This window comes from Tubulanus polymorphus, chromosome 5 (assembly GCF_964204645.1).
Source record: "Tubulanus polymorphus chromosome 5, tnTubPoly1.2, whole genome shotgun sequence".
Classification (NCBI taxonomy): Eukaryota; Metazoa; Nemertea; class Palaeonemertea; order Tubulaniformes; family Tubulanidae; genus Tubulanus; species Tubulanus polymorphus.
Genome location: NC_134029.1, coordinates 23,489,709 through 23,517,088, shown reverse-complemented (window position 1 = coordinate 23,517,088; position 27,380 = coordinate 23,489,709). Strand labels below are relative to the sequence as shown.

At 38.4% G+C, this 27,380-nt stretch overlaps 4 protein-coding genes across 5 annotated transcripts; 1 reads left to right on the top strand and 3 right to left on the bottom strand.

Annotated features, from left to right (window-relative positions):
• Positions 1 to 419: 419 nt before the first annotated feature.
• LOC141906050 (uncharacterized) lies at positions 420 to 7,900 on the top strand. 2 transcript variants are annotated; one of them, XM_074795202.1, is made up of 8 exons: positions 420 to 436; positions 964 to 1,098; positions 1,389 to 1,424; positions 1,951 to 2,059; positions 2,455 to 3,784; positions 4,393 to 4,573; positions 5,061 to 5,159; positions 5,905 to 7,900. In XM_074795202.1, exons 2-8 carry the CDS (start codon positions 1,041 to 1,043, stop codon positions 6,024 to 6,026), a joined length of 1,935 nt encoding a protein of 644 aa, XP_074651303.1. In that variant the 5' UTR covers positions 420 to 436; positions 964 to 1,040; the 3' UTR covers positions 6,027 to 7,900. The 2 variants fall into 2 exon arrangements, with proteins under 2 accessions (XP_074651303.1, XP_074651302.1); XM_074795201.1 differs by having other exon boundaries at positions 422 to 497.
• Positions 7,901 to 8,306: 406 nt separating this feature from the next.
• On the bottom strand, positions 8,307 to 10,522 carry LOC141905732 (bis(monoacylglycero)phosphate synthase CLN5-like). The gene is made up of 5 exons (XM_074794727.1): positions 10,405 to 10,522; positions 9,892 to 10,066; positions 9,440 to 9,662; positions 9,265 to 9,354; positions 8,307 to 9,150 (listed from the first exon to the last, which is right to left on the bottom strand). The coding sequence occupies exons 1-5, from the start codon at positions 10,491 to 10,493 to the stop codon at positions 8,759 to 8,761; spliced, it is 969 nt and encodes a 322-aa protein (XP_074650828.1). The 5' UTR covers positions 10,494 to 10,522; the 3' UTR covers positions 8,307 to 8,758.
• Positions 10,523 to 11,057: 535 nt separating this feature from the next.
• On the bottom strand, positions 11,058 to 12,114 carry LOC141906373 (gamma-glutamyl hydrolase B-like). Its single transcript, XM_074795627.1, has 3 exons — positions 12,050 to 12,114; positions 11,828 to 11,968; positions 11,058 to 11,633 (listed from the first exon to the last, which is right to left on the bottom strand). Exons 1-3 carry the CDS (start codon positions 12,084 to 12,086, stop codon positions 11,368 to 11,370), a joined length of 444 nt encoding a protein of 147 aa, XP_074651728.1. The 5' UTR covers positions 12,087 to 12,114; the 3' UTR covers positions 11,058 to 11,367.
• A 101-nt stretch (positions 12,115 to 12,215) lies between these two features.
• Positions 12,216 to 13,736, bottom strand: LOC141906336 (gamma-glutamyl hydrolase-like). Its single transcript, XM_074795583.1, has 7 exons — positions 13,712 to 13,736; positions 13,545 to 13,656; positions 13,410 to 13,460; positions 13,194 to 13,278; positions 12,968 to 13,109; positions 12,776 to 12,882; positions 12,216 to 12,329 (listed from the first exon to the last, which is right to left on the bottom strand). Exons 1-7 carry the CDS (start codon positions 13,734 to 13,736, stop codon positions 12,216 to 12,218), a joined length of 636 nt encoding a protein of 211 aa, XP_074651684.1.
• Between the last annotated feature and the right edge of the window lie 13,644 nt (positions 13,737 to 27,380).

The window sequence follows — 27,380 nt, the reverse complement described above, 5'->3', positions numbered from 1 at the left end:
ATAATCGCTAGATTCGATTTCTGAGCGACTTAAAAATGATTAGATATTTTTCGAAAAATTCGTTATCTAAGGCGCATTTTTCTGCGGTAACGTGGACCTTATCAAAATTCATCGACCGCGTGCAACTCCGGCGAAGCGGAAAATCTTTCACCGTATCCGGCCTATAGTGTGAACTGGGCCGGACCGCACGGCAGCCAATATCTTTAACTTCGGCTTTTTGTAAAATTTTAAATTTAAGAATTCCCCGTTCATTTCCGCAGCAGTTTTCATCGTTTATGTGATCCGAAAATGTATTACTACATCGCATCGCCGGCCCGCAGGTATTACGTGTTTTGGTGAGGTATTTGGCGATAGTTAGCACAATAATTGTCATGCTAGGCGGCGCTGTGTATCATCGAAGTTCGAGTTGTGACCAGTGTGTGGCGCTGTTTATTTAGTAAATTTTTTACTAATTCAATTAGACAGAAGTCGAATTCAGAATTAATGATAATTAACGCGTATGGTGATTTTGCCACGATAAACCTGAGATTAAACAGACAAGGCAGAGACTTTTAACTTCGATGAGATGCTGCCTGACAGTGACACAGTTCTGTGTCGCATCATCGGTCTTTTTCGGGGAAAAAAATCCAGTTCCATCCACAACACACGGCCAGCGCCGAGTTTACTATAGAAAATTGTCACGGCACAGGAAATTGAATCGAAGAAGATGATTCTAAGAAAAAGGGCGACACCCAAAGGCATCTTTCTGAACCTCAGATAAAAGCCAAATTTTCACATCAACACAAATCTGCAAATTGCCAATACTCAATACCTGTTAGCTTGCATTGTTTTGGGATATTGCCATCATTGGCATCCGATCCGGGGCCTTTTGGTGGTGGCAGCCTGATTCATTCAAGTCAGTCCCAACCTCCCCGAGAAACAAGTCCCCGTTACTGATCACCGTTCTATTTTTTACTTATCTAGTTTATTCGTTCTCACGCGATAGTTTGTCGATAATTATGTAGAGTGATCATCATCTTATCATCAGCAATTGACATTGGATGAAAATGCCGAAGAAGGTCGCTACTGCAGAGGCTGATGTAGAGGTTACAGTTATTGGTGAGAGTGGTTTTTACCATGTATAACTTACCGATTCGTGTCAAGTAACACTTTCGGAAGCCGAATGATTATTTCAAGTGTAATAAATATTGATTTCTAAAATCGGGTTAAAGAGATAAAGCAAGATAAGATGAATTCGTAATGTCTTATTTTAGTGACATATATCATGTAGTACATTGTATATAAGAGTGTCTTCTGTCTTTCTCTCTCGCTATCTTTCCTCTGTTGAGAGTTTGTTTGAATAATGTTCGAAGAAGAAAGTGAAGATGATTTTGAAATTTCTGTTACAGTTTACCAGGCGAGAAATCTTCTATCAAAAAAAAAAGGTCAGTAATAGCAGACGAGCTCGCTTAATCCGAATTTTCGTTCGAATCTGTTCGAAGTCAATTTATGAATAAATGTATTAAGAATTTCTCATTAAGGCTACAATAAAATGATACCTTGTTTCTCCTAATCGGCCGAGGCACTTTTGTAAACTACAATGAAATTTGTAATCAGTTCATTTCTATATAAGTGCTTGGTCTGTTATGGCCAGCTCAAACAAAGTAGATAGGCGAGTGGCTGGGTCAACTTTTAAGCTCGGCAAAAATGAGAACCAAGGTATCTTTTTTTTTAGCATAACCTGTATTATCTATTGCTGTTGTATATGAATATCATTCCGTCATAAAGTAAATTGAGGGTAGTCTGAATACCAGTCATTATTACCGGTTCCCTACAACCGGTTGCTTGTAGAACGACGGCTAGGTACTAGACTACATTGAGCGAGAATGGAAAAAAACCCCTTCCCCCCAGAACTCCTCCTGTTAAACTTCTAATCTCAATTAAATGCTTGTTGTTTCTCTATGTTTTCAGCAAAAACCGGGAAATTTTCAGTAATTTTTGGTGTCGGTTCGAAGAAATTTCGAACTGATGTCCAGGAGTCGGCGAATGGCAATCCAGAATGGAACCAAGAATCCGCTTTGTAAGTCATAGATCTCCATTGGTTTCGATAAAAAATCTTAAAATGTTAGAAGATGTCGAATAAATGAAAAATATTCAAACATCATCAATTACGGGTTCACTTAGAAATAACTGAAATTATATCAGTTTACAAGTCATGTCATTTCTATTTTTGAGTCCCATTTTACATTGAATTGGAAAAGGACTCAATTATGACTGACTTAACTCAAGGGAATTTTGGATAATGATATTGGCCGTGCATTCCTTCATCAATACGTGATTTAAAGAAGTGAATGAATTTTACTATTCAGTCACTAGACTCGGGGAATTTTGTGTTTTAACATAGAAAATTCAGGGATTAGGTGGAAAGTGGCGCCACCTTGTAATAAAGTCAGTTTGATTGTAATTTATTTCTAGGCCAATAACGAGCTACAATCATCCTCTAAAACTAGTTGTAACCGATCGTGAACACGTACTGGGAGCGATCACGATCGAAATCGATGAAATCCCTCTACAGAAAACATCGGCTCAATTCGCTCCGCTTCGCGAATATAAGAAAAGCGGACCGCCGCACGGAGAGTTACAGTTCAACTGCTGGATTTCAAAAAACAATCTTCCCATCGACCCGCAGTCCGCGCTGTCCGGTCATCGGTTCAGTTTCAGCAGTTCACCGCCGAAAAAAGGTGGCGCCGGTGGCAAACTGAAAGACAAAATCCTCTCATCGGACGCGATTTCGAAAATCCGACACAATTCGTTGAAGGGAAGTCTGTCGAATTTGTTCCAGGGGAAAAAAGGGTCGAAGTCTTCGTACGATATTTCGAGATCGTTAGGCAGCGACGGGTTGTATCGTAGCAATAGCGTTTACAGCATCGACGACCCGGACGAGAATTTACTATCGACCGGTCGTATCAGTTCACACGGTGGCAGTTTTCACGTTTTAAACGACGAAGACGACCGAAAACCGCACATCACGGGAATATCGCCGATGGTTGGCCCGGTGGAAGGCGGTACTCGAATCACGATCCGCGGGGATAATCTCGGCGATAGTCTCGAGGACGTGATCGGTTTGTTTATCTGTAGCGCTAACTGTCTCGCGAATATCGAATACGAATCTCCCAAGAAGCTTTACTGCACGACGAAACCGTGGAAGGTTTCGACGGGGAATATAGTCGTGGTGACACAGTCCGGAGGTCGAGGCAGTTCGGCCGTTCAGTTTCAATTCATCGATTACGCGTTGACTTCGTTCGAGGACGAAGCGTCGAAATTTAGAACGGAAAGCGCCGCTTCGCGCAGTTCCTTGTTCGGTAGAAACGACGATTCTCCGGCGAGTTCGATCCAAACCGGCGGGGGGTTACCCTCCGTCGACCGTCCTCCGTCGACCCCTTCTCCGCGACACAGTCCCGTCCCGTCGCCTAGACAACAACAATCAAACCTGAAGTCGTCGGATTCGTTTAAAGATGAAGGTTACGATACGAAACGTTCGAGTCCGAGGCCGGTTCCGAAACTGAAAGAGCCGTTAGCTCGATTCGGGGTGAGCGGCGAGGAGAACGCGGGTACTCCGTCTCCAGTCGGGCATCATCGACACACGTTATCGATGTCTAGTAATACGTTATCTATAGCGAGTACTGGCAGCGACGAGGGTTTCAGTAATAAACACAGAACTACGTCCGATCACGTAGATAATGATGTAGGTGCTCTGTTATCGGTTAGTCCGGACACTGCCAGGAGAGGAAGCAATACGTTGAAGGTAATTTCATTTTTCGCGTAGATATCAATTGAAATAGTAAAACCGGATTGAGGTGAAGTGGTTGAACGGTTTACCACGGTTCATAGAACTACTGTTTGATTCATTTGAAAACTGCTCTGAATTGAACAATTATTTCCAACGACCTCGAATCTCTACTCATTTGGAGAAATTACTCATGAATTCCGATGAAACTCCTTAGATTTTGGAAAAGTACCTTTTAAAACTAGTTTATCAGTGTGTCATTTGCGACAATGGTTCCTAATCAGCGAGGTTATAATCAGATTTAAAATTTAACAGGGACTCAATGTGTTATACAAATTACAATTTTGTGAAAAAAAATGTCTCTACTTTCACTTTGTTCATCAATTGCCCCTGTTAATCCCCAATTTTTTCATTGACCTCTCAAAAAGTCCTTCTGAAATTCTGAAACGATGTGATACTGTGAAACCTGTTTAAGCATCAGTCGCTGAGCCCTCAACCTAGGTTTCATAGTTTCAAACTCTGGAACCAGCTTATAATATAAATGGTTCTCAGCGGGTTGAGGGATGGAAAAATATCATCTGGATCACCTTTAAAACTGAAATTTATTGTCAAAAACTTTTTTTCAGGGTAATTTCTTTTCGTCCATTTTGAAACCGAGCGACAAAGAGAAAGCTCATCATAAGTCGATGCCGAGAGTATACAGCGATCGTGATCTCAGTAAACACCTCGACCTGGCGCCGCTTGCACTGGAGAAAACTGAAAAACGACGCGGTAGTCTGATGCCTTGGAATAAAGATAAATCAACAAGTAAGAATCCCGTAAAACCTCACTATAACAAACACTTTTGGTCCCGGGCAAAACGTTCATCGCGGAGAGGTTTGAAATTTTGGCATCACGCCACCTTTTCATCAATCGAGACATTAATTTCCCAAATTTCTAATTATTTCAGTCAATAAGTACCCTACATTCAACCATTCAATAGAACTTATTCGTTATTAAGCATGAGTGTGCTCAATGATAATGACATGGATGATCGTGAACACCATCGCATAAAAACGTAACAATTAACAATTATTGACTGTACAGATATACTGGCAGATTAGTGCATGAGAGGTCAAATGAGGCGTTCATTGTACGGGGGTCCTCTTACTTGAAAGTGAACTAGAAAATTTGGGTCTCGAGGAAAGAAATTGTTTGTTATGGAAGAATTTTACTATTTGACTATATTTTGATCAGTCCTGTTCAGCTTTAGGTTTGTGTCCTTAAAACTTCTCCTCATGTTGCTCGATTACAGGTTTGACTAAATCCGAAATGATGAATGAAATCAGTCGACAACGTTTTGAGTCGGAACGTTTGAGAATCGAGAATGATAAAGTGAAACTTGAAAATGAAGGTATGTTTTACGTAGGTTAAGATTCACACGGGTAACTACCCCACCCCATCAGACATTCCGCAGCCTGAACTACCCCATCAGACATTCAGCAGCCTGAACTACCCCATCTGACATTCAGCAGCCTGATCTACCCCTTCAGCATCTTAATGTGTCAACTCTTAACCCTTTCAGTGCTGACTAATCAATACCCTATAGTGCTGGAGATAATTTGAAAATTTTGAAAAATTCCAATCTAGTGTGTTGAATAACGGGAATACCACAATAGTACGTCTACACCGCGGCGCGGTGTATCGTTAGTTACTAGTATTTCACTATGTTTGACAGGTGCTGCCATCTTTCAATAGAGATAATTACTAATTACACCAATACACCGCCGTGCGGTGTACTAGCAAAATCCATCACTGATTTTTACCCTGCACTGCGGTGTACACGCACTGAAAGGGTTAATGGTTACTTATTGAAAGTGCGCGGATAAGATGTGTTATGTCTGGTGTTAGTGTTAGAAGGGTGAAGGAAAGGCGTTAAAGGCTATTTGCAGGCTTTGACAGAGCACAAAAAAATTGAAAAGGGCATTCTCTAAACAGAGCAGTGCCCACGCAGCCATTACAGGTGTTGGATAGATAAAAAGTGTATAAATATATTGCTTTTATTAACAAAAGGGAACGGAATGGTTCAATGTTACTTTCGAAACGAGTTTTCTATTGAAAAATATTGTGATGATTTTGATATTTCTATGTATTTGCAGAACTCCGAGCGGAAAACACTCATCTGAGAGACTCCAATACAATGATGCAAACGTACATGGATCGTATTCTCATTAAAGTGATGCTTGAATGTCCTCATTTACTGGACGTCTCTTCTTCATAACAGTGCTACCTTCAATCCTGCTTTACGATTTGTGCTCAATTATTGCTCGTTTTATTTCTTTAACTCGCTTTAATTTCCATATTTTATTCTTATTCAATCGAGTTTTCGGGAAGTTTTTTTCAGGAAAGTTAATTGAATGCGATGATATCGTAATAATTAAACATCAAATTTAGCTGCATGAATCTTCAATCGATTCAAAATACTTTTATGTAGAAAGTTCTAGATTTTAGTCCGTTCCCATTTAGATTGGACCAAGCGTTCACATAAGTAAAAAGTCAGTTCTAGCTTGGTCTGTTCCATTTTACAATTAAGACTGACCAAAAATACCAATCCAGGCCGTTTTGGACATTTCTCTCTGTGTTAAAAGAAACTTTGCTTTAAATTGTCCGTCAATCACAGAGTTGCGTCTAGCTGGATCAGTGAAAAGTTTTCACTGATGATTTTAAAATGTGCGTGAATGACCCGCCTAAAAAATCTAAATTGGTCCTTACAGTGACTGGCCAAATAAGAATGGACTAACTAGCGATAGCGTGAATGCAAATTTAGTAATCTTTTTCACCCAACTTGATAAGATCAAGTTTAAGATTATTTTTGCCTTAGAGTCACTAGTAATTTTAGTACTTTTAGTTAACACCAACATTTTGTGTTTCTTCGTTTATTTATTTACACTACAGCAAAAATACATAAATAGGTTGTATTTTTGACTACAGTAATAAGCTGATAATACCAACCGACCGTCCAGGTACCCGGGTTTATCTCGTGATCTAAAATCATTTAATCAAATCTCAACTTAGATATAGAAACAATACGTGATACAAAAAACTGAAATATTTCATCCAGAAATAATGTGATAATCAAGAATTCGTTATGTAATATGTAATATGTATATTATTATTTTTTCTATTTATCTGTTATCAAGATATATTTTTGAACTCATTCGTCATTTATAATCAGGGAACACGGTTGATCATTAGCAGTAACATTACCGTATGTTTAATTGTGTTACAGAATTATAGCGATTACAGGGTCATAATTTCTACGGATGGCACCAGATTTACGATTGATAGCTGCACCGATACCGTGACCTGTGGCCTTTTCAAAATACAAGTGGAACTTCAATAATGAAATGTTACTTGTGAAATGGCTCACTGTTCCACAATGTATAAACAATACCTGTTACTTAAATTCATTGATCATTTAACAACTTACATGAAATGTAGAAACTTTAGCTGCAAATAATCGTTTGGAAGTGGAACCGAATCACTTGTATGGGCTCTACGGCTCTCTGTTAGAATTTGAATGCGAGATATTTGAGGATCAACTCATATTTCACCCTCGATAATTACCTCCTTGGATTTAAAACCTACAGCACAAACGTGGGTTGAAAGGAATACTGCGACGGGATCACTCGCTCCTTGTGCTCCTGTCTGGACCCACCCCTGAAAAAATAATACCGACGGACTGTTTGATTTATCGTTTTTGTGTTTCTGTATGAAGAAAGTTGATGTGTGAATAGTACACACGTGTGACCTGTTAGGTAATGACACATGATTAGGAAGTGCTAATTATTCCAAACTGATTAACCGGCTCCACGTGGTTCGCACCTCTAATACCCATAAAGTGATAATTGCTGTCCTATGTGAGTCATTTTCTATCCAGAAATATTTGTTTGATTTATTGTTAACTGCTGGTATCTGAATGTTTTTATGAGAAAAAGTCAACTGCGGGTTTTTTTTGTCCTCAATCTGTCATTTCTCGTACAACCCTCCATTATATATACGTGTGTATGTTATTACTATGCGGGACTGTTGAATTTATTGTTTCTACCTTGCATACGAAAAAAAAACATGCACTTTATGAAATAAATGATATCTGAGTAGAAGAAATTTGTTTCGTTTAATTGTTAAAGGAAACCAGACTCGATTTTTATCCATTTATCCATTAGGCAGGGGTTCGAGACTGGATGACATCGCGCTAGGACTGGCGAATCTCTGTCGAGGGTCCGGGTGTGGGTGTGAATTATACATATGAGCTTAATAACCTGCGTTGAAATTAGTCAGTAACCTGTCTGTGTTTAGTTTGATCCTTCACGATCGGATATTTTCACAAACCACATATACCGTTGGTATAAGCCCATCCGATTATAAAAAGCTTACCACCAACGATTAGGTAACTAACTACGTTGAAATACGCTAGAGTTCAGTTCATTCCAGGTGACGGGAATAGCCAGACTGCTCCAAATTAAGTAAAATCTTGAATTATAAATAATAAGTTCTCGGTTGAAAGGATCGAGTATTTTATTCGAATTGAAAATTCCCGATTAAGCTCTACCGCAATGAGCATCGATTAGACATTATAAAATGGAGTGCAATACACTGTACGTACATTATCATAACGGCCACAATATTAACCGAATTTCCAATTATGTACTTCGATTTTAAAATATTCTGTTAACTCGACCGCCGATCACACATCTATATCTGTACTTCGATTTCCGATTTCAAAATCAAACCCCCTGTTTCGCTCCCGGTAGGTGTGGTGGGTCTGTAAGGGACACTCAATCGAAAAATCAAACAAAATTTACCAGCCAAATAAATAAATAATGGGGACAATCCCTATTTTAAGATAAAAAAACATCATCTTTTATAAACCCATTGTAAAAGGCAGGTCAATATCACATGTAGCATTTTATACGTTGTAGCAAAAATACATGTAATTTTGGTAGTAGTTATTTATGGTAAGGGTACCTCGGTATAAGTTAAACCGAAATACGGCTTTTGAATTGGTAGAATCCAATAGGCAAAGTTATAGAACAAGTAGAATTTCTTCTCTATAAAAATCTCCTCTGCCGCGAACAGTATATTGAGTAACGTTTTCCAGAATGGGACGTGTGGTTGAAAATCTTCGTAAAATCGTAGAATATCCGCGGCTAATGTTTTATTTCCTGTGGGCCCGAATATTTGTGAGGTGTTACCCAGGAATCGAGGCTGTTCGCTGTATATATGTACACGTGTATAGTTCAGTCGTACGTTACGGTTAAATTTTGCGCCCACGTTTTTCAATTGCTGAAATGCCCGCACAACAAAACTAGCGCAGTCATACGAGTCGAACCACATCCTTCCGCCTGGAATAGAGAAAGATTATAGACTAGCATTTAGGTGTAGGAAAATTGGAAAACAGGGGTACAGAGGAAAACACATTCTAACTGCTTTATTTTCTTTGATGTATATAATTTTACCTGGTTTTTCTTCGACGGTCCAAGTCTCGTAATAAATTCCAGTTCGATTATCCCACAAAACCCAATCAGAAAATTTGTTGAACATCGCACCTAAAGCAAAGAACAAACGTTTCTCGTGAACCAAGTGATTAACCGTGTGCGTCGGGCTTCACTAACGAGTGTAGAACCTACTCACCAGAAACAAGTCCAACCTCGGTCAATGTTCCGTTTTGAGACCAATGAATATCGTCGATCCCGCTGTAAATACAGGCCGCACCTTGGTTGCACCATTTTAGAGATTTATCGGACCTCACGTGCGGGAATGTACAGTTACCCAGTTGAAATAACTCGTACCATTCCATCGTGTAGTTCTTCCCCGTTTTCAAACTTTTGAACCCGATCGCGTCGTGCATTATGTGCTAGAGGAAAACACGATCAGTTCATAGAAATTTATATTCCACATTTTCTCACAAATAGGATGTCCAGGAATTTGGTGAGTATATCTGAAGACGACCATGGATTAGGATGAAGTCGCAACGTCGAAATAAACCTTAGCTCGACGGAAACCGGCCTTTTTGGACTCGTTTTTGTATCGTGGGATTTTCGCTTATTGCCATCTGTTGTAATCATATGCTTGTAAATACTCACGAAATTCTTCAATAAACTTCCGAATTTGAATTCCCAAACCGGTGCCTTCAGCGCGTATATCTCGATCAAGTCGTCGTTTAGCATTACTGGCATCTGATTGGACTTCCTACCCGTCGGGCAGAACGGGTACAACGCCTGACAGAACGCATCCGTTTTCGGTCTTTCTCGATATCGCCTTTAAATTGAATATAAATTCGAACGAAATTATACGAATTGAAGGGAAAACCCACAATATGACGAAAAAACTAAACGAGCATTTGATGTTTCAACCCCATTCCACGGACCATTTTTGAAAACAGTTTTTGAAAATGGCTCATTGAATCGGGTTGGAAGTTTAGTTCTTTTTTCATTATACTGTGGATTTTTACTTCATCGATATCAGACTTTTATCTAAACACCGAAATACGAAATTGCCTCATATACCGTGTGACCGAAAGTAATTCGAATATTTCAACTGCACTATCATGATCCGATTGGATTTTTCAAATCTAGCTGCAAGATGCATGTACTTACTGATACGGTATGGGCCATACGGCACAATTACAAACACAGAAAACCGAAAATATGATTTCCAAAACCAGTAACCAACTCGTGGTGGCCATTTTCAGTACCGTCGAATAGATATAATTCGACGGTATATAATATAAGAAGTTTGCAGTCTTATCTGTTGAACAGCGAGGTCACGATTAAAGCAATATCAATATGAACCATTCAAGACCTGTCTGCATGACGTAGGCTTACTGGTCACATGCTTACTTTCCCGAAACGAAGCGGATATTAAAAGATCTTGATGGCTCTCTCTTTCGAGAGCGGCCCTTTTCTAAAAAAGCTCTTTAAGTCTCTTTGAACTAAAACAACACAATTCGGTTCGAATTAATCAAGGCTTTTCTCATTTTTAAACTCCAAATTGACCCATTGACACAGAATGACAACGTTTGGAAAGCGACATTTTGCGAAAAGAACAAAAACCAAGGCATATTATTCGTTTGCTTAGTTTCAGTTTATTATTCCAAAACTACATAAAGTTTAGAATGAACTATATTTTCTTCTTTGAAACGGCTTCTCTCAGCCTACCCATATATACCATAGAAGATAAATGGAAAAGATAGAATAATACGTTAAGTAATTCTTGCTTAAAATTTACAGAAACAACAAAAAAAGCCATCTCAACGACCACGAGATTACACGAGATAAATATTTGTATAATAAATCCTTAAAATGAATATACAATCACACCCTATATGAATATGTTACCCTATATTTACATGAATAATTTCGGTGCCACCAGATGCGAAATGAAATAAATGTATGGTGTATTACATCTATTACTTAGTTTAAAACTGAAATTAATTCATACATGCTGAAGAATTATGACTAATTTATATGATCGCATATTCGTCATGTCATGCTTAACTATTGTCCGGCGTATTTGAATATAACCTGACTACGGCAATCAAAGGAAAACGCTAAAAATATTCAGATAATAACTTTTTGGTGGTCAATGCCATTCAGTACCACACTCTGTTCTTCTTCAGCTAACTTCTTTTTCAGGTTTAGTTTTTGTTTTCTCATATCAACGAGACGTTGTAACCTGGCTTCATGCGCCTTGTCGGTCATATCCTCTCTGGAGAAATAGTGGAACAGGCCATACGTAGGTAAACCGACAAAAACGATGTTATAATTGTCGATCAACTCTGCCTGTTCTTCTCGCAGACTGTCGAATTTGTTGTTATTCTTTCTCGCTGCATTGACAATAAAAAGCTTGCCTTAAGAAACTAATCATAAATTACGTTATCTGACACTGGGCCCTCGACTCGGAACAATTGATAGGAAAATGAAGTTATCCGTTTAAAAAGATTTTCTCAGAAACCTTACAATGGAAATCCCCACTGCTGAAGACCAAAAACAGCGTCTAGTGAATGAAATGATCATTTACCTTCCGATATAAAGAAGTTTGCTGCAGCTTGCGCGACCAGAATGGTCTCGGCGGTGTGAAGTAAACTGGTAGTTTTCGTGCACCAGTGAAAGTTGAATTTTTCAGTGTGCCACTGAAGAGCGTAGATCGGGTAATTTTTCGCTGAAAATAAATCATCAGATAATTTCAATATTAAATTTCGGAAGATATATTTGCTACGTCTGCAAGTGGTTTGATTCTTACTTTCGCCAAAATTCATTTGTTCGCGACCACTCCGCATAAACACCTAAAACATGTTGGCAGATTTTCGCCTCATAAAAACACGATTTCCGTTAAGATTACGAGTCCTATTATTCTATAACGAGTGATTAGGACTCGTTCCACTCTATATATATCAATTGTATAAAGATCATCTTTTATCTACAGTACCTTCTATAGTAGCCACGTATTCTGTTCCGTCCCGAGTTGTGTTGACAGAAACTAACTTGAAGAATTCGTTCATTTCTGGCGACGAGTTAAAAGTCTATAACGAAAAGATGAGAATGGTTTTCATCATTTTTCAATCCCACTTACCATCGCAATTTAGACAATTAAACGCTTATGGACGCTTGATATGTGTTTCAGGTTGGGGGAGTCATACCTTTCATTTAAGCCCATTACTAGCCTTAATAAGGCATCATCAAGAATTGACTTTTTCTAACGCTTATTACTTTTCGCTAGACATACAATGATTGGATAAGTTGACATGTCAAATAATTCAAGACCAACATCTTTGATTTTAACAGTTTATTAATCACAGTGGCAACATAACGTGGAAACAAACTGTTAAAATCAAAAATATTGGCCATGACATTTTTGATATGTTAAAATGATTCGATTAAGGTGGAGAATGAAAATTCCACGCACGTTGTCGCAACTCGTATGATCAATAAAGGAATATCTCTAAATGATACAGTGTATCGTATTTACCTTAGTTGTGATACAGTTGTTGTGATGATGCGGTAGAATTTCATTATTCAGCATTATCGACAAGATATCGCTCGGTATATTCTTCTTTAAAAAACTATCCTCAAAATCTAAAATATAACATTGAAAATGAGCCTGAAAAATGATTGGCTTATCGCGGTTCTTTCTTCTCTGACTGGAGATTTACAAACGAACCTTTAGCGGGCTCGAGCGCCGTGTTGCGGTTCTTCTCATCAACACCATTCAACGTGACGATCTTACCGACTCTGTGGCAAAGCAAAGACTGAAGTCCGAGGCAAATAGCCCAGACAGGCATGTGCACGCCGCGGTCATTCTCCTTCAAAAATCATAATAGGGAAATCTTCAATTCACTAACGAATATCTCTCGGTACAGGTTATATCAGTAGGGAGTATTCCTTACCCTCATAACAAGCTCCATTAGTATTTTCACTCCTCTGCCGTAGTAAGAATCGAGCGGGTCTGTTCCACCTCCAGGTAGATAGATCCTGTGAATTATAGGGTCCATTTTTGCATTCGATCTGATCTACATTATAACTATTCCATGGCCTAACTATTATCGAAGATTCATCGAAATATCTTTTCGAATCGATCAAATGCCCTTCATTAGCATACTTACCCGTTCACTTTCGTTATGATATCTTCGTAATATTCTCGCTCTCGATTTGGCCTGAAATGAAGATTTTGTATCGAATATTTGAACATCTTCCGAAACGATCGAAGTAAATATTTTCAATGATCTAAGTATTATTACCATATTGGCACAACCATAGCACCGCCTAGTTGGATCCATCGTACATGAACAGCTCGGATGAAGAATTCCCCGAATACCGCATTCGCACCGCTCGCCTCTTGTACAAGGAGACCTGAAATACGAATCAACAAAATAACGATGTTATGGCCTAAACTTTTACATTGAACCGTAAAAATCATAAAATGAAGACATTATCTCCTGTAGGTCACATTTCATTCATTCAGTTATCTATACTTGCCGATGATGGGTCTGGTATTTACTGTTTTAGTTTCCATTTCTGGCACTTTGAAATTTCTGTCCAATAATGAATTATAAATCAGTCTCCTGTTTGAACTTTTTAGACATCAAAGAATTTGTAATAAGAACAATAGCTTAACATAAGAATATCTGACTATAGTTAAAACATTTCAAAAAAGGTTTTCGCATGTAATGTAGTGGTAGTATATATATATATTAACAAAAAGGAACTAGACAAAATTAACTAATCATGATGATTGTATAAATTACGGTCAAAGTGATTAAGCATGGATAGAATATGTATAACGAAGTAAGCATATAAAAGAACATACTACACCGTGCTATTACTATCGAAATTTTATGAAAATCCGTATTTAACAGGATTATGATGGGCTTGTTGTTTATTATGGGATAATTCCAATCGAGTTTAGATTTGTAAAATAACGAATAAAACGAAGAATGTAAAATCAACTTACCACTGAGCGCGTCGTCACTGCGAAAAGCTCGAGGTTTTTTTGCCCGACAAACGACGGACAAACTAAACACGTTCGGACTGCCCGCGAAGTATTATTCCCCTACACGGCTGTGTGTTTACACAATTATTCTTGTATCAAAATGTTCAATCCAGAAATGATGGAAATAATTAACGTAGTGAATTGCAGGGGGTCACATACTTTTCTAATGTGCTCAATTCGCATTTATGCATACGTTATGCGGGTAGATGGCGCATGAAGTATTGGCACAAATAAAAATTTTACGACAGAAAGTTAAGACGTTTTAACGTCATCATTCAAAGACAGCATATAGATAGTTGGGGTCGCGTATACGTTTAAAAGGTATCGAGGTATGCGATTCAACCTGTGCTGTGAAATATATTTCAATTTCAATTTCAATAGATCGAAAAACGTAAATTGCTTGAGAGGAGTCCATGACGCAAATAGATGATATGATTTCAAATCTACAATGATTTTTTAGGAATTCTTGATTTTGATCATGAATGGGGAATTGTTCTTCGTATTCATATGATTGGTTATAATCAAATTTGATTCGCTTCGAATTGTATCCGATAAAAACCCACCAAGCAAGGCTAGTCATCCAACACTGGTTGGCAAAAAACTATGACGTCACGACGTGATGATCGGTCGCATTACCATAATTTGTTGAAATCGAAGGATTACATAATTGGTAACTTCGGTTCTTTCGGTTCGTTCAAACAATTTCCATCCAAACTGAACCGGTAAGCGACTGGTTGTTGGTTCTTAGTTACTGACAAAATCAAATGGATTAAAACCACCTTTAGTATATATTCAGGAGCCTGTGGATGGTTCAGGGCTTATTTCGTTTCGCAATATCACACTTTCACACCCAAACTCTGACTGTAATGTAAGTTGTTTGGTCTCATGCTAACTATGACTCTCAATATCACGAAAGGAAAAAATATTTTTGTTCCATCTCCGGAGAATTGTGGAATTTATATTGTACGTATGAATTTGATTATTACATCTCAAATTCCGTCGTTTTTGATAATTAGTTTATGATGCTCGATGGTTAGATAATATCTCTATGGTGACCGAGATATTCGCGCAATAATGTAGACTTCCGAGAAGATACATTCGGTAGAGTTTGAAAATGCTGAATTATGCATGTAGAAATGTTTATATTTAGATTACTACGTATACTATTGTGCTAACGGTTTCGCGATAACTTAGTGGGAATCGTCTTCTAAGAATGACGACACAGATAACGATAGTAGTCGCCAGCAGCGCATGCGATCAGTTCAGTCGTCACAATGCAACCGGCAATGAAACAACAACGCACTAGAGTATATTCAAACAACGCCGATAGACCAACACAAGTCGCCGAAACTATTTAGACAACAAGATCTATCGCTAGAGGTTGTTTTAGAACTACCTGAATTTGTTAATCTATCATTTACTCCCGAAGGCGTCACATTCGCTGTTTCATGTTTGAACATTGCAGGGGGCCATGGATCAAACTCCCCCGGCGGAATATCCGGAGCTTACTTATCCGGATCTCATTTATCCGGACAATACGTCCAATCTGGTAGAGGACCTGGAAAGAACGGCCGGTGGAACTGTCGCCATCGTGTTCCTCGTTATATTTCATATTCTGTTTTTCGCAATCTGCGGAATTGGAAATATCGTACTGATCGTGGTGACGTTACGACTGCGTGAGTTACAAACGAGCACGAATTTGTTATTTTTGAATTTACTATGCGCAGATTCTTCGGCGGCGGTCGTCTGGTCTCCGATCATGATCGACTACTTATTAACGGACGGACGAAACGTCGGTCAGTCGATGTGTAAAACGGCTGAATTCACTAAACGACTTTCGATGTTCGTCTCAATCAATTCACTAGTGATTATCTCTTTGGATCGGTAAGTATAATCTAAATGTATCGTTTTCACAATCAGTGCGAAGCATTTTACGCCTATTTCTAGGTTGTCTCGCTGTCTACGCGTAGGTGTCTACGGAAAATAAGAAAATGAATTTTTTCACTCGGTTAATTACATCGAGAAGTCTACTATATACCCACCTGTCGATTGCGACATTCTTATCTTTTTAAATCAATTAATTCTACGTAATAATAGAATGTTTGTTTTCGGTCAGAGAGAATCAGATTGAAATACTAGCAATCTGGTCAGTGCTGTCACAGACAGGTTACACAATGAAACGAAATCCTTCTCACTCTCGCGGTAAAAGATGTCGGTCGCGACAACGAATGATAAGCTGTTCTTATTGCGATATCGTTCGTAGCCGCTGCCACCAGAGATAAAACACGTCTACTGGTAAATTACAGACTATCTCACAAGCATCTTATTCAAAAGTACCGCTCTGTCATTGCCGCACCACCGCATCCCCATAGAAACCATCCGCAAAAATACGCCGTTAAACACTGATCTTTGTAGTGCGCTTCGTAGTATAGGGGGCGCTATCGGTTTCGGGATTGATGTCCCCAGCAAATACAGCCGAAATGAATATCTGGATCCAGTTCCACAGTTGCGATTAACTCAGTTATCTCTGAGTTGAAAGTTCATTTTCAATGTTTTGATTCTGAAGTCAGATTCTAGTTTATTGAACTGGATAATTTTGAACTGTTGGGTTCGGAGAAATACTAGTCCTATAGCAAAATTTAGCAGACAGTCCGATTTGAAATATATATTTTCATTACGACGAATGATTTTCAATGTTTCTTGTACGGGGGACTCCGCGGCTTGCTGCGGCAATCGTTGATTCCACTCGTGGCAAGAGAGGACCTAACAGGCGGATACAGGATGCATCGGGGGCAACGATGCCGGATTTCGTCTCAGATTCAGTAGAAATCTAACCATATTCATGATGTGAAATTCAATAAACGACGAATAAAAGATGCGTCATGAACCTTATTAGATCAATCATCCTAAAGTGAATACCCACGATAAAATGTGAAAAAAACTTTAAGAGAACCTGACATTTCGACTCAATTTTATGAGTCATTGTCAAAATCTGATTTTTAGTTGTGCTGCACGTCACCGGGCGCGGGGTCCCTCATATCATCCATCGATTTAGTTATCCTACAGTTTCTTTCCATCGATTGCAAGACAAATCAACTAAGAAAATAAGCGATACTAATGCACCGAGTAGACTGTATGATGGTTTTTACGACTATAACATTCGTGTCGGTATATCAAGAAACTATGAAATGAAAAGACTACATGCGTGACTGATAATAGAATGATATAATGATGCTTCACAGATTTCAAGATAGTCCAGCAGACTCAGATTATCTATAGAAATAAAGTCAATTTCCGAGACATATCCGACAAAAATGAAATAGCAGTAGCATGGTTATCAATTTTATCAATTCCTCTGATATCTCGGATATCATCGGATATTTGCGGGGAAAGCTGATACGAATGATCTGGATTTATGTATTTTTACTAATGCGTGGGTTTCGCAAACGTCATCCCTGTCGATAAGAACCGTTAGATGATACAAACGCTTCAATATACATCACTAGATCACAGTTGATTTCGCAGTTTGAATTGCTGTTAAACGGATTTCCCAGGCGGCCCATTTCAGAAACTTTCTTTTCAGCAACTCGCATTAATATTCATCACCGCATATCATTTTGACATATGTGTATTTTTTCTTGTTTACCGGGAAATTATTGAAGATGCGTCTCAACTTCTGAAGAAAAAATGCTGCACCTGCAGGATTTATTCACGTTTTTTTATTAACAGATATGAAATATGTTTGAATTTAGGTGCAGCTGTTTTGAAAATTGCATATATCTGGTAAATAAATCCATCCAGTATTGTTGGTTTAGTGTAATGAAAAGCAGTAACAAGACCCGACAAGAAAATAGAATCTTTTAAACTTAAGGAACTAATATTTTACGTAAGTTACGATTGCCTATACAACCAAAGACCTATGCATATATTGTAGGTCTGCTATTTCTTCTCGGGATAAATCCAATCAACTTTTCACACTAGATCGAAGAACTCGTGGCTGGTTCTAGAATGTCCTCGTTCACCGACAGTGGACGATAGTTCAAAAACAAAACAGTGATTTGTTCGGCCTGTAATACACCGAGGACCTGTAGCTAATTTGTATTCCGGACCGGTAAATACTGTAATGATACAACCAAAGAGACGATGATTATACCATAAACAAGGAACATGTTAAAAGAACACCACCTCTCAATATCGACGACCACTTCGTTGTCTTCCTGTCGAGTCCCAAGAGGAAAGTCAAGGAGTGACCAAATTGTTGTCAACATGACGCGTAATATCAAGTGGCGGATTCCGAAACTTATTTACGTATTGAGTCACAGATTCTTACCATCTATAGCACAATATATTTGGGCAAATTTGATATTGTAACCATTCGTTCGAATGCCGACGCGTACGGACCATGATATTTTCTGTTTCTTGAAGCGCGCTCATTCAGTATCGTCGGAAGAAAGAAATCCTCTGATTTCTAGAACTGCTACCGGGCTCGTATAGGCCTAATGTGAGAAATTACGCAAAGCAGTGATAAATCCAAGCGAGAATTTAAGCTGATTTATCGTCTATTGTAGGTTGCATAACGGACTTAAATGTGATAATCATATTTATATTTTTCGAAAGCGTCGGCACACGTAACATCCCGTCCTTGACCCGTTTCAGAGAAAGCTCATTTCATTCTGGCGGCTTTAACCATCCTCCGACTAGTCCAAGATGTTGTCCTTTGAATCAATGAGCTACTATTCGTAATCTAAGCCCCCAATTGGATGAAGACAATGTTATTACCTGGGCTGCTGCCGGAGGATGTCATTTAGAATGTTTTAACTATTTAAACGAAACGTCATTCTTTTTACTTTCAAATCGTAGTTATAGCTTTTAGACGCGCGTCATCTGAATAGAACAGCATCTCATCGCAAATCGGGAGTCTAAAACTGTGTCAACTCCTGATCGGTATTTTACTCCTGTTCGGCGTCATCTGTCTGTCTTATAACGATGTTATTATCATTCAATGGATTCGTTTTTGAATCCGAATAACCCGGCGTTCAATTTCCGAATGCAAATAATGAAGTTGTTTGTCGGAATGATTTGAATACGGAGATGATACGCGGTGTACTTGGTGGCAAAATGTATCTTGAATTTTTTTTATAGAAATGATTCTAAATAATGATATGATACCTACATAACACATGATACGTGTTTTATATTTCATTTACTTTTCCGCCGAGTAATCGAGATCTTTTTGAAATAGAAAAATACGTAAACATTAGAATTTAAGAATATATCCTTTTATTAGCCAAGTATATTGCCTTGTATATTGCTGATACACGAGCATCGCTTCGTAAGGTGTGGTTATTGGACCAAAACTAATATCAGAGGTTCCTTTAGAGATGGGCTGATCATGCTGTTCTAGTTTCCTAGTCGTGAGTTGACTTTGATAATTTCAAAATATAAGCCTAAACCTCAGCACTTTATCCAGATTTGAAACACTGTTGATTCACTGTAACAGACATTTGAATAGAATAATCAGTTGATTTTGACAGCAACCGTGACCCGTTAGTAGATTCTATTGCTGTGATTCTCCAGAAATCGAGCATTGATGATTCGCATATATTTACATTCACATAAAACTCTGACCACTAGATGAACCGCTGATATTAACTATTTATTGTACGGACTTACATCATTTCTTAGTATTATCGATATTGCGTTCAGTATTTATCGGAACTGATCTGACCGCTGGTGGCCGGGTGAGTAGCTGGTTATCTGTCGGTCAAATATGCCAATTAAAGTTTACGTAATCACCCTAACCGTAAACTTAGTTATGTATTCGTGCCATCTGAACAAGCAAACAATGATTGATGTATGTTTGATTATTCCCAGAGATTCGGTTGGCCTCTCATTATTTGTGACAGTAACAGCCGGTCAGGCTCAAATGTTTAAATCGACCATCAATGTATGAACTTCTTAGTAACCTCCGAATCTATCTATTGGATTAATTCGGCAAGTCTGCACGTGTAGGTTAATTACCGGTCTTATTAAGAGGTGTTATAGTGAGTGGTATGTAACAGTCGGTAGTTCATGACACGGCCAATCGATGTTTAAAACCGTCTGATCTCGTTCGATGGAACGAATATCGCCGTGAGCTGTTTTTCATGATGAATCGATGATTTGTTAACCGATCTATTAGTTAACAATGTATCTAGTTTCTATTTATGATGGTTTATTTGAGTTAATAACCGCCATATACTGATTCAAGGTCGTAAACCCCACCCAAAAATATACAATTTAAAAAGACCATAACACGAAATTTAGTTATCAAAAGTTAGAAATCAAAAATTAAAAAACACGATGTTTCGGAGTCTCTCTAGCGACCATCGCCGGTCATTTTCCCTCGGCAGGGATTCGAACCCCATAGCATTGCAAGATACTACCACGTGATTTGACCTCGGATGAAGGATTGCGACATGAAACGGTCTAAAACGTCACGTGTTTTTTCTTATTTGAACTTTTGATAAATAAATTTCGTTACGAATGTGTGTGTGTCTAATTCGATTTTAATCTATTTTGGTGAAAAGGGGTTTCATTTATTTTCGAAAACCAGCAAAAGGTTTCTCGTCTGAGTTTCTGCATCCATCCTTGTTGTCTTCTATCGAACACTGTGAATTCGTCAATTTGATTAGCAGCACCGTTCACTTCCAGACAGGATCGCCAGGAGACACCACGCGCGTGCGCAATTCATTTCTAACTTCCCCAATGTCTCAAGGTCATTTATCGAATTGACGACGGTAACAAATTATTCATAACACTTATTTTTATTGCGATCTACCAATTTGCGCGCGGTGATGATAGAGTTTCTAAAACAAATAATAAATGTAGTTTTCTATTTGTATAAGGCCGACTTTATTCAATGATTGACGTGAAAATCGAGAGTGTAATTTAGCCGCGCAATGCCAGCTGTTTAATGAGTATTAATGGTCGTATTATTGACTCTGTAACCGGTAATAACTTTAAACAATAAATTCATCTGTAGAACGCCTCGTTTTTGAGTTTGTCAAGCCCCCGTAAAAACACTGAGCTTGAAGTAGATATGAACGGCTCATTAGTCCCGGTGCTTTTACATTTTACATCTAATTCCAGGTGCAAAATGCACATAAAACGACATTCTAAACTAGCAACCGCTGAGCAATAACTGTTTTATACAGATATAGGTCCCCTGCAATGGATAAAAGAAGCGTTAAACCTAGGTCGTTAACTTAACAAGAGATTCGCAGAGTATCGAGGAGAGAATTTATTGTTTCAGTCCGTGGCAAAATAAACAGATAAATCGAAAAAAAGTTTCCTGTCACGCGTCCGCATCAATCAGATTAATACTTGTTTTTGTGTTTGTTTTGAATACTGTGGTACATCATGACATGTTATACATAAAACTTTTACGAAATGTGAATTATTTACACAAATACGCGCAAATTAAGTTTCGGAATCGAAAATATATTCGAAGCCACCGAGCACATTAAAGCGCTCTCAACGGAGAGACAAAACGCGCCTGGTTTATCTGTCATGCGATATATATTTTCGTTTTATAGCTAAAAGAAACGTTTTGTATAAACAGCTTATTCGTTTTCGACACGCATAAAAATCCATCGCTATTTCCACCGGGACACTAAAAAAAACAATATGTTTTCATTAAAGCAAACTTCACACAATAATTATTACTATTGTGTTCTGCTTTTAACGTATTGAGGTAATTTCTCTAAAAGCTTGAGTGAATAATCGGGAATCGCAACAATGCGAATCTAACAATAATAACAAAGGAATAATTTTATTTAGTTAGAAAATGTTTCTTTGAGCTAGTAGTTTATTCGACATTCCGACTATGTTCTAATATGCATTTCTAAGAATAAACGACTAGCTGACGAAAACGTTTTTGGGATTCTGTATAGTAAATTCTATACGTTATTTAAGGGTTAGTATGTGAGTCGATGCGAACTACGTCACCAATATTGGCGTTCCAAATTAATTAGGTGTGAATATTGGCGTATGTTATAATATTGTCGGCAAAATCAAGCAATATATAATACATCATGTTAGTTTTCAAGGCGTCAATAAGCTTTAAAGTTTGTTTTCTTGTTTTCAATTCATACGCTGAATTATTTCTCATCATTCATTTCGAAGATTTCTTTCTAAATCTCAGAAGTTGGAAAAAATGGCGCTTTTTGATTATGATGTCTTTACGCGTTACAGATTTTGACGACTTTTGGTCGAGTGCGCCGTTGCTGACATTCTGTGTAAATTCACCGGAATAAATTGACTTCAAGCGTCTCAATCAATCACGTATAGTCATCTCTGTCAGTTTGGAGCAAAAAGTTTAGCCCGACAAGGATAATTCATCTATTCATTATTAACACCGTTATTTCACCGGGGTAATCAATCATACACGCATTTTGAGAATTATTTAGACCAAACAGAGGCTGCGTACATCATCATTGAGTATATTGAATTTGAAGAGAGAATGTTATGAGAGATGATCGGATTTATCTATTGTCTCATTGCCTATGATTCGGATTCTTTTTTTCTTGCCGAAGATGATTGAGTGATTTCGATTGATAAAAGTAAAAACATCTCCCGTATCTTAAGAATTATACAGCCAATAAATTGAGTAAAGCCGGGCGTAGATCGGCCTTCGACAGCCGGCGCCTCATCGCTAGCGACAATGGCGGCCTACGTGCCCTTACAACTGTCAGCAACGCGACGCAATGCACCCACTGTCGCAACTGACAGACTGTTCTCGAAACTGGCAGAGACTATTGTCGCACGCCAATCTCGTCGCAGGTCGACCTTCACCCGCCTTAATGTACTCGATGGCCTTGATAACGCTGTATTTTGAATGTAACTCATGCAACACTTCATAACGTTAATTTCGCTGTGAAGGTCACATTTGTATTGGTCCCATTGACTTTGATGATGATTTAACATCGAAATACATTGTAGTTTTCCTTTTGCTGTTAATGCTTTAAGTATTTTTGGTGGTATTTCACATATAACGACCTAAGAAATGTATGTTAAGTAATCAGTAAGCATCCTGTCATCTCGACCTGATGGTAGCTTTTGTACTATTTCCGGTCTCATTTTTGCCGTGGTTATTTCGTGTACTCGTGGGTAGTTTTTGCAGTCGTTTGTCAAGAATTTCTTTTCGGTGACAAAGATGTATTAATACTTGTGAACCTATCGCCGGAAACGTAGCCATTATTCACTAGAGTTGACGTATTCCTGTAAGTAGGCCAACTCGACCTTCTCGCCATGATCTTTAGCGGCTCCATTCAAAATGAACGGACCATTAATCAATAAGTTTTGCTATCTTCGCTTCCGCAACGTGTTTGGCTTTTCCGACGAGTAATCCCTTATATTTTTCCTTAGAATTTAAAAGAAAAACAGATACGACAAACTCAAAGCGTTATTCATTCATTGCGACAATCATTTTATCGCCATTCTAAATAAATGAGAAATTGATCGTGGCCGTATTCAGATTAGTTACAAAAACGGGTTCAAAAATATGAATATCGCTGCGTATCGATGGTGGAAAGATAACGGTGTAGCTGAGTGGTGAAGCTGTTGTATGAGCCGCGTAGGTGATAATTACTGGACGTATAATAGCGCAACAGCAACTGGTACAGGAGAGATTTGTTTCCGTAATCCACACGGTTTGTCTGATGTTCACTTTCTGCCGTAGATCAGTCACGGTCATCAATCGACGCGTAAACGCCGAGACCGCCGCGTCGCCGATAGTTCTCATATTCACAGTGTCACAGTATAATATATACTCCCACGAGTAGTCAACATACAACATAGATCTGTGTCTCCCGAGGTCTTACGGGTTAATCCATAATCAGTGTCTGATTAAGTCTTCGGATTAGGTTAATCCGTGACGAATCGCGAAACGACGTTTGGTGGTAAAATAGGCGGTGGAGAATAAAACGGATTGTATAAGGGTTAAAACGACAAGTAACTCCATCACCGCACACGTAATGCAATAAAGCACAATCTTATTAACTGGCAGCCGAGAAAAGGATTCCTAGTATTAATTACACCTATGATGTGAGCTCAGTCGGTTGTAAAATGACATGAGTACACAAGGTAACCTGCTATACTGCAATCGAGCTAACAGGAAACAAAGACTGTTGCTATTTTCTGGATCGCTCTGTGTAAATGCGGCAGTTTCCCTCTTTTTGCTAATGGCCAACGTTAACCCAGAAAAATCGAAACTGATTTCCAAACTAACGACTGTTTTAGATTCTTGTATAATTGCCTGGAATGCAGCCGAATCTAAATTGATTTAAATTCGAGATGAAAGATCAAAATGAAATTGTGATGGTGTTCGAATTGGAAAATCTATTTTATAAATTGGATCGGTAATTTTATTACCAGTCACCGAAAATTAGTTGCGGTATGAGCAAAAATATCTAGATTATTGAAATATCATTTTTAACAAATACCCTCCCGGTAAAATAAAGATAATGAATTTGATGGCCTGAAACGCTACAGTCGATTCGGCGAGATGATGCCACGCGATTTTTTTCTGAAGCAAAATATCACTTCGGGTGCAATCATCGGTACCTCGGTTTTGGTGCATTCTTCCGGCGAAATTATACGCTAAAATTACATTATCGTATTCAAATTTGTTGCCACCTAAAAATTGCGCGAGCCTCGCGGGCATTGTACAATTACTGCGGAAATATCAAGTCAAAATGAAAACGTCAAACCATAAGGTTTCATTAATAATCGGCTCGTATATACCGGTATTTAAAACCTAAAACAGCCACAATCACAACCGAACATGAATCTAAAGCCCGGTATTATAACTTGATAAAATACTCAATTTCCGTGCGAGATGAATAAGTAGAAAATCCTGCAATAAATCGCGGAGAAAAAAGTGTGCAATTTTCTGTTGTAAGCGAATGTATTCTGTAACGTTTCGGATATTGTGTAAAAGCCACCATCATTCATACAGTCGTGACTTTGCAGACTTATATGCTTTTTCTCTTGACTTATTGGGAGCTTTTTTTGCGTATGAATTCTTATTAAGGCGATGAAATAAAAGCCGCCATCTCGAACTGGACACATTCTAGCAGAAACTGTTACGAAAATCAATACGTGCAAAATTCTTATGAAAAATTTGAATGATAGAATCAAGTTACGAGTAGGCTACAAAATATTGGAAAATATGCTAAGTGTGTATAATTTCACAGGTGTGTTTGAATTTTTACGGCATTTAGCGCCATGAGATGCATGCATCGAGTGCAATTTGAAGTTCGATTCGGACGAAACGACTCGTCGAAAATCATTCTCACGAAATTTAATCCGAGGTCTGAGCCCCGTTCACTTGAGACTACTATCCGACATCCCGAACACGTGGCGTTTTCTCATCCCCCATATAACAACTACCTTTTGTCTAATTATGAAAGATTTTTCCTAAATGCTCGTTAGGATTCCGGTCCGGTATACTCAGCCGTCGGTTTCGTAATAAGGAATGCCAAAGGCTTCTCGGTACGTTGTACCAGGGATCCAGTACTGTACACGGAATATCTAATGAACGGTTCGCCCACTCAGATATGCAAATAAAAATTTTTGTCGTTGTGGTCGTGTTCATTCTAGTTGAAATGGACAATACGCAGAGGCAAACGGTTTTTAATCTTGGTCGAAGTCTCGGGCTAAAGATGAATAGAGCCTGTGGTTTTTTCTAACAATAATCAGTATCTGATATCGCATATACGTCACGATCGAGAGTTTAGAATCGTCTGGACGAACCGATGATTTCTTTTTTTTTTATCTACGAGTGCATTCATCGTCCACTGTGGGAAGCGGAGTGTTCTCAGCATTCACCAGCGGACGGAGAACACTTACGATGCGCCGATGATAGAATCGTAGTTTTAATGGACGATGAAGAGGACATCAAACACGGTCGGTTAAAACCCAGTCTCTCTTACCTGTTAAACCGTATATCTATAACAAGAGCAGCTCCGAATATACGCATTACCATCGCAAGAAGCAACGCGACGACCTTGAGACAGATAAATATGTAAACTACGGCGCACAAGTTTCCAACCGACTGAGAAAACAAATTCTCGCGTGTTACACGCGTACTATTATTCTCTGTTACAAATACACATTATTTTCCAATGAATCATTCGCTGAATCGAGAAACGAATTCGGGGAATTTTTCATCATCAATTCCGGATTTACGATAATTGTTTTTTGCGGTCGAATATTTTGAGGATTTCATTTTTAAATTTTCGATTGTGCTCGATCTTTTAGAGCGTTCGTTATTGAATTACTTGATCGATACTCTATGGAACACAACACAACAGGAACTGTTCGGATGCGGGCACCGGACTATTAATAACTGATCAGTCATTGTTTTGAATGATCCGTCGCTTGTTGGATTTGAATTCTATGTATAATCATTCAACTTAGCATATTGTAACTTAGCGATTCATGTCACGAGCAGCTTGATTTATTGGACATATAGAAACTCAGTTGATTTACACCGAGGAACAGTCAGCTTGATCTACGCGCTAAGACTAATGCACTTATAAAAAGCGAATCCGAGCTAGAGCGATTGTTTTCGGCATTTTCTACCGTTTACTTCGCCTTAATCTGTCGCGAATCTTAAAAAGATGATTTATTTGTTGTTTGTACTATTCGAATCGGGATTCGCGTCCCTGAAGGATTTATCACATCCACGATTTTAAGTGGCGCGTGGATTCGTGGCCTTGGTTTCATTCATTGTTTTGATTCCCCTGTTTATATTCTTCTTTGAATTCCACTTCAGAGAACTTTCGCAAACAAAAGATTACGGATAGAAGCTCGCAGCATTTTATCTTACCTCTGCAGGGGTTACAGCTAATTTCACTATTCAATATTATCTCCGTCAGTTCCTGGAAAATTCTGATTTAAATAAACGCAGCCGCGTCTTTGTTATTGCCTTAATATGGTTTCATTTTATCGATAGAATACACATTTTTGATAGGTCTTATATCTTCAGTTTCAACATATTAAACCTCTCTATTCTGATTTGTTCGCAAACTCCACTTGA

Excerpts from the sequence above, each read along its gene's own strand:
- LOC141906050 (XM_074795202.1), top strand. The coding sequence starts at position 1,041 with ATGAAAATGCCGAAGAAGGTCGCTACTGCAGAGGCTGATGTAGAGGTT. Across the intron at positions 2,060-2,454 it reads TGGAACCAAGAATCCGCTTT|GCCAATAACGAGCTACAATC; the intron begins GTAAGTCATAGA and ends ATTTATTTCTAG. Across the intron at positions 3,785-4,392 it reads GAGGAAGCAATACGTTGAAG|GGTAATTTCTTTTCGTCCAT; the intron begins GTAATTTCATTT and ends ACTTTTTTTCAG.
- LOC141905732 (XM_074794727.1), bottom strand. The coding sequence starts at position 10,493 with ATGGCCACCACGAGTTGGTTACTGGTTTTGGAAATCATATTTTCGGTT. Across the intron at positions 10,067-10,404 it reads GTATGGCCCATACCGTATCA|GCGATATCGAGAAAGACCGA; the intron begins GTAAGTACATGC and ends TTCAATTTAAAG. Across the intron at positions 9,663-9,891 it reads GAAGTTTATTGAAGAATTTC|CACATAATGCACGACGCGAT; the intron begins GTGAGTATTTAC and ends GTTTTCCTCTAG.
- LOC141906373 (XM_074795627.1), bottom strand. The coding sequence starts at position 12,086 with ATGCGGAGTGGTCGCGAACAAATGAATTTTGGCGAAA. Across the intron at positions 11,969-12,049 it reads ACAAATGAATTTTGGCGAAA|CGAAAAATTACCCGATCTAC; the intron begins GTAAGAATCAAA and ends ATTTATTTTCAG. Across the intron at positions 11,634-11,827 it reads AAACTTCTTTATATCGGAAG|CGAGAAAGAATAACAACAAA; the intron begins GTAAATGATCAT and ends TTGTCAATGCAG.
- LOC141906336 (XM_074795583.1), bottom strand. The coding sequence starts at position 13,736 with ATGTCTTCATTTTATGATTTTTACG. Across the intron at positions 13,657-13,711 it reads TTCATTTTATGATTTTTACG|GTCTCCTTGTACAAGAGGCG; the intron begins GTTCAATGTAAA and ends TTCGTATTTCAG. Across the intron at positions 13,461-13,544 it reads GCTATGGTTGTGCCAATATG|GCCAAATCGAGAGCGAGAAT; the intron begins GTAATAATACTT and ends TCTTCATTTCAG.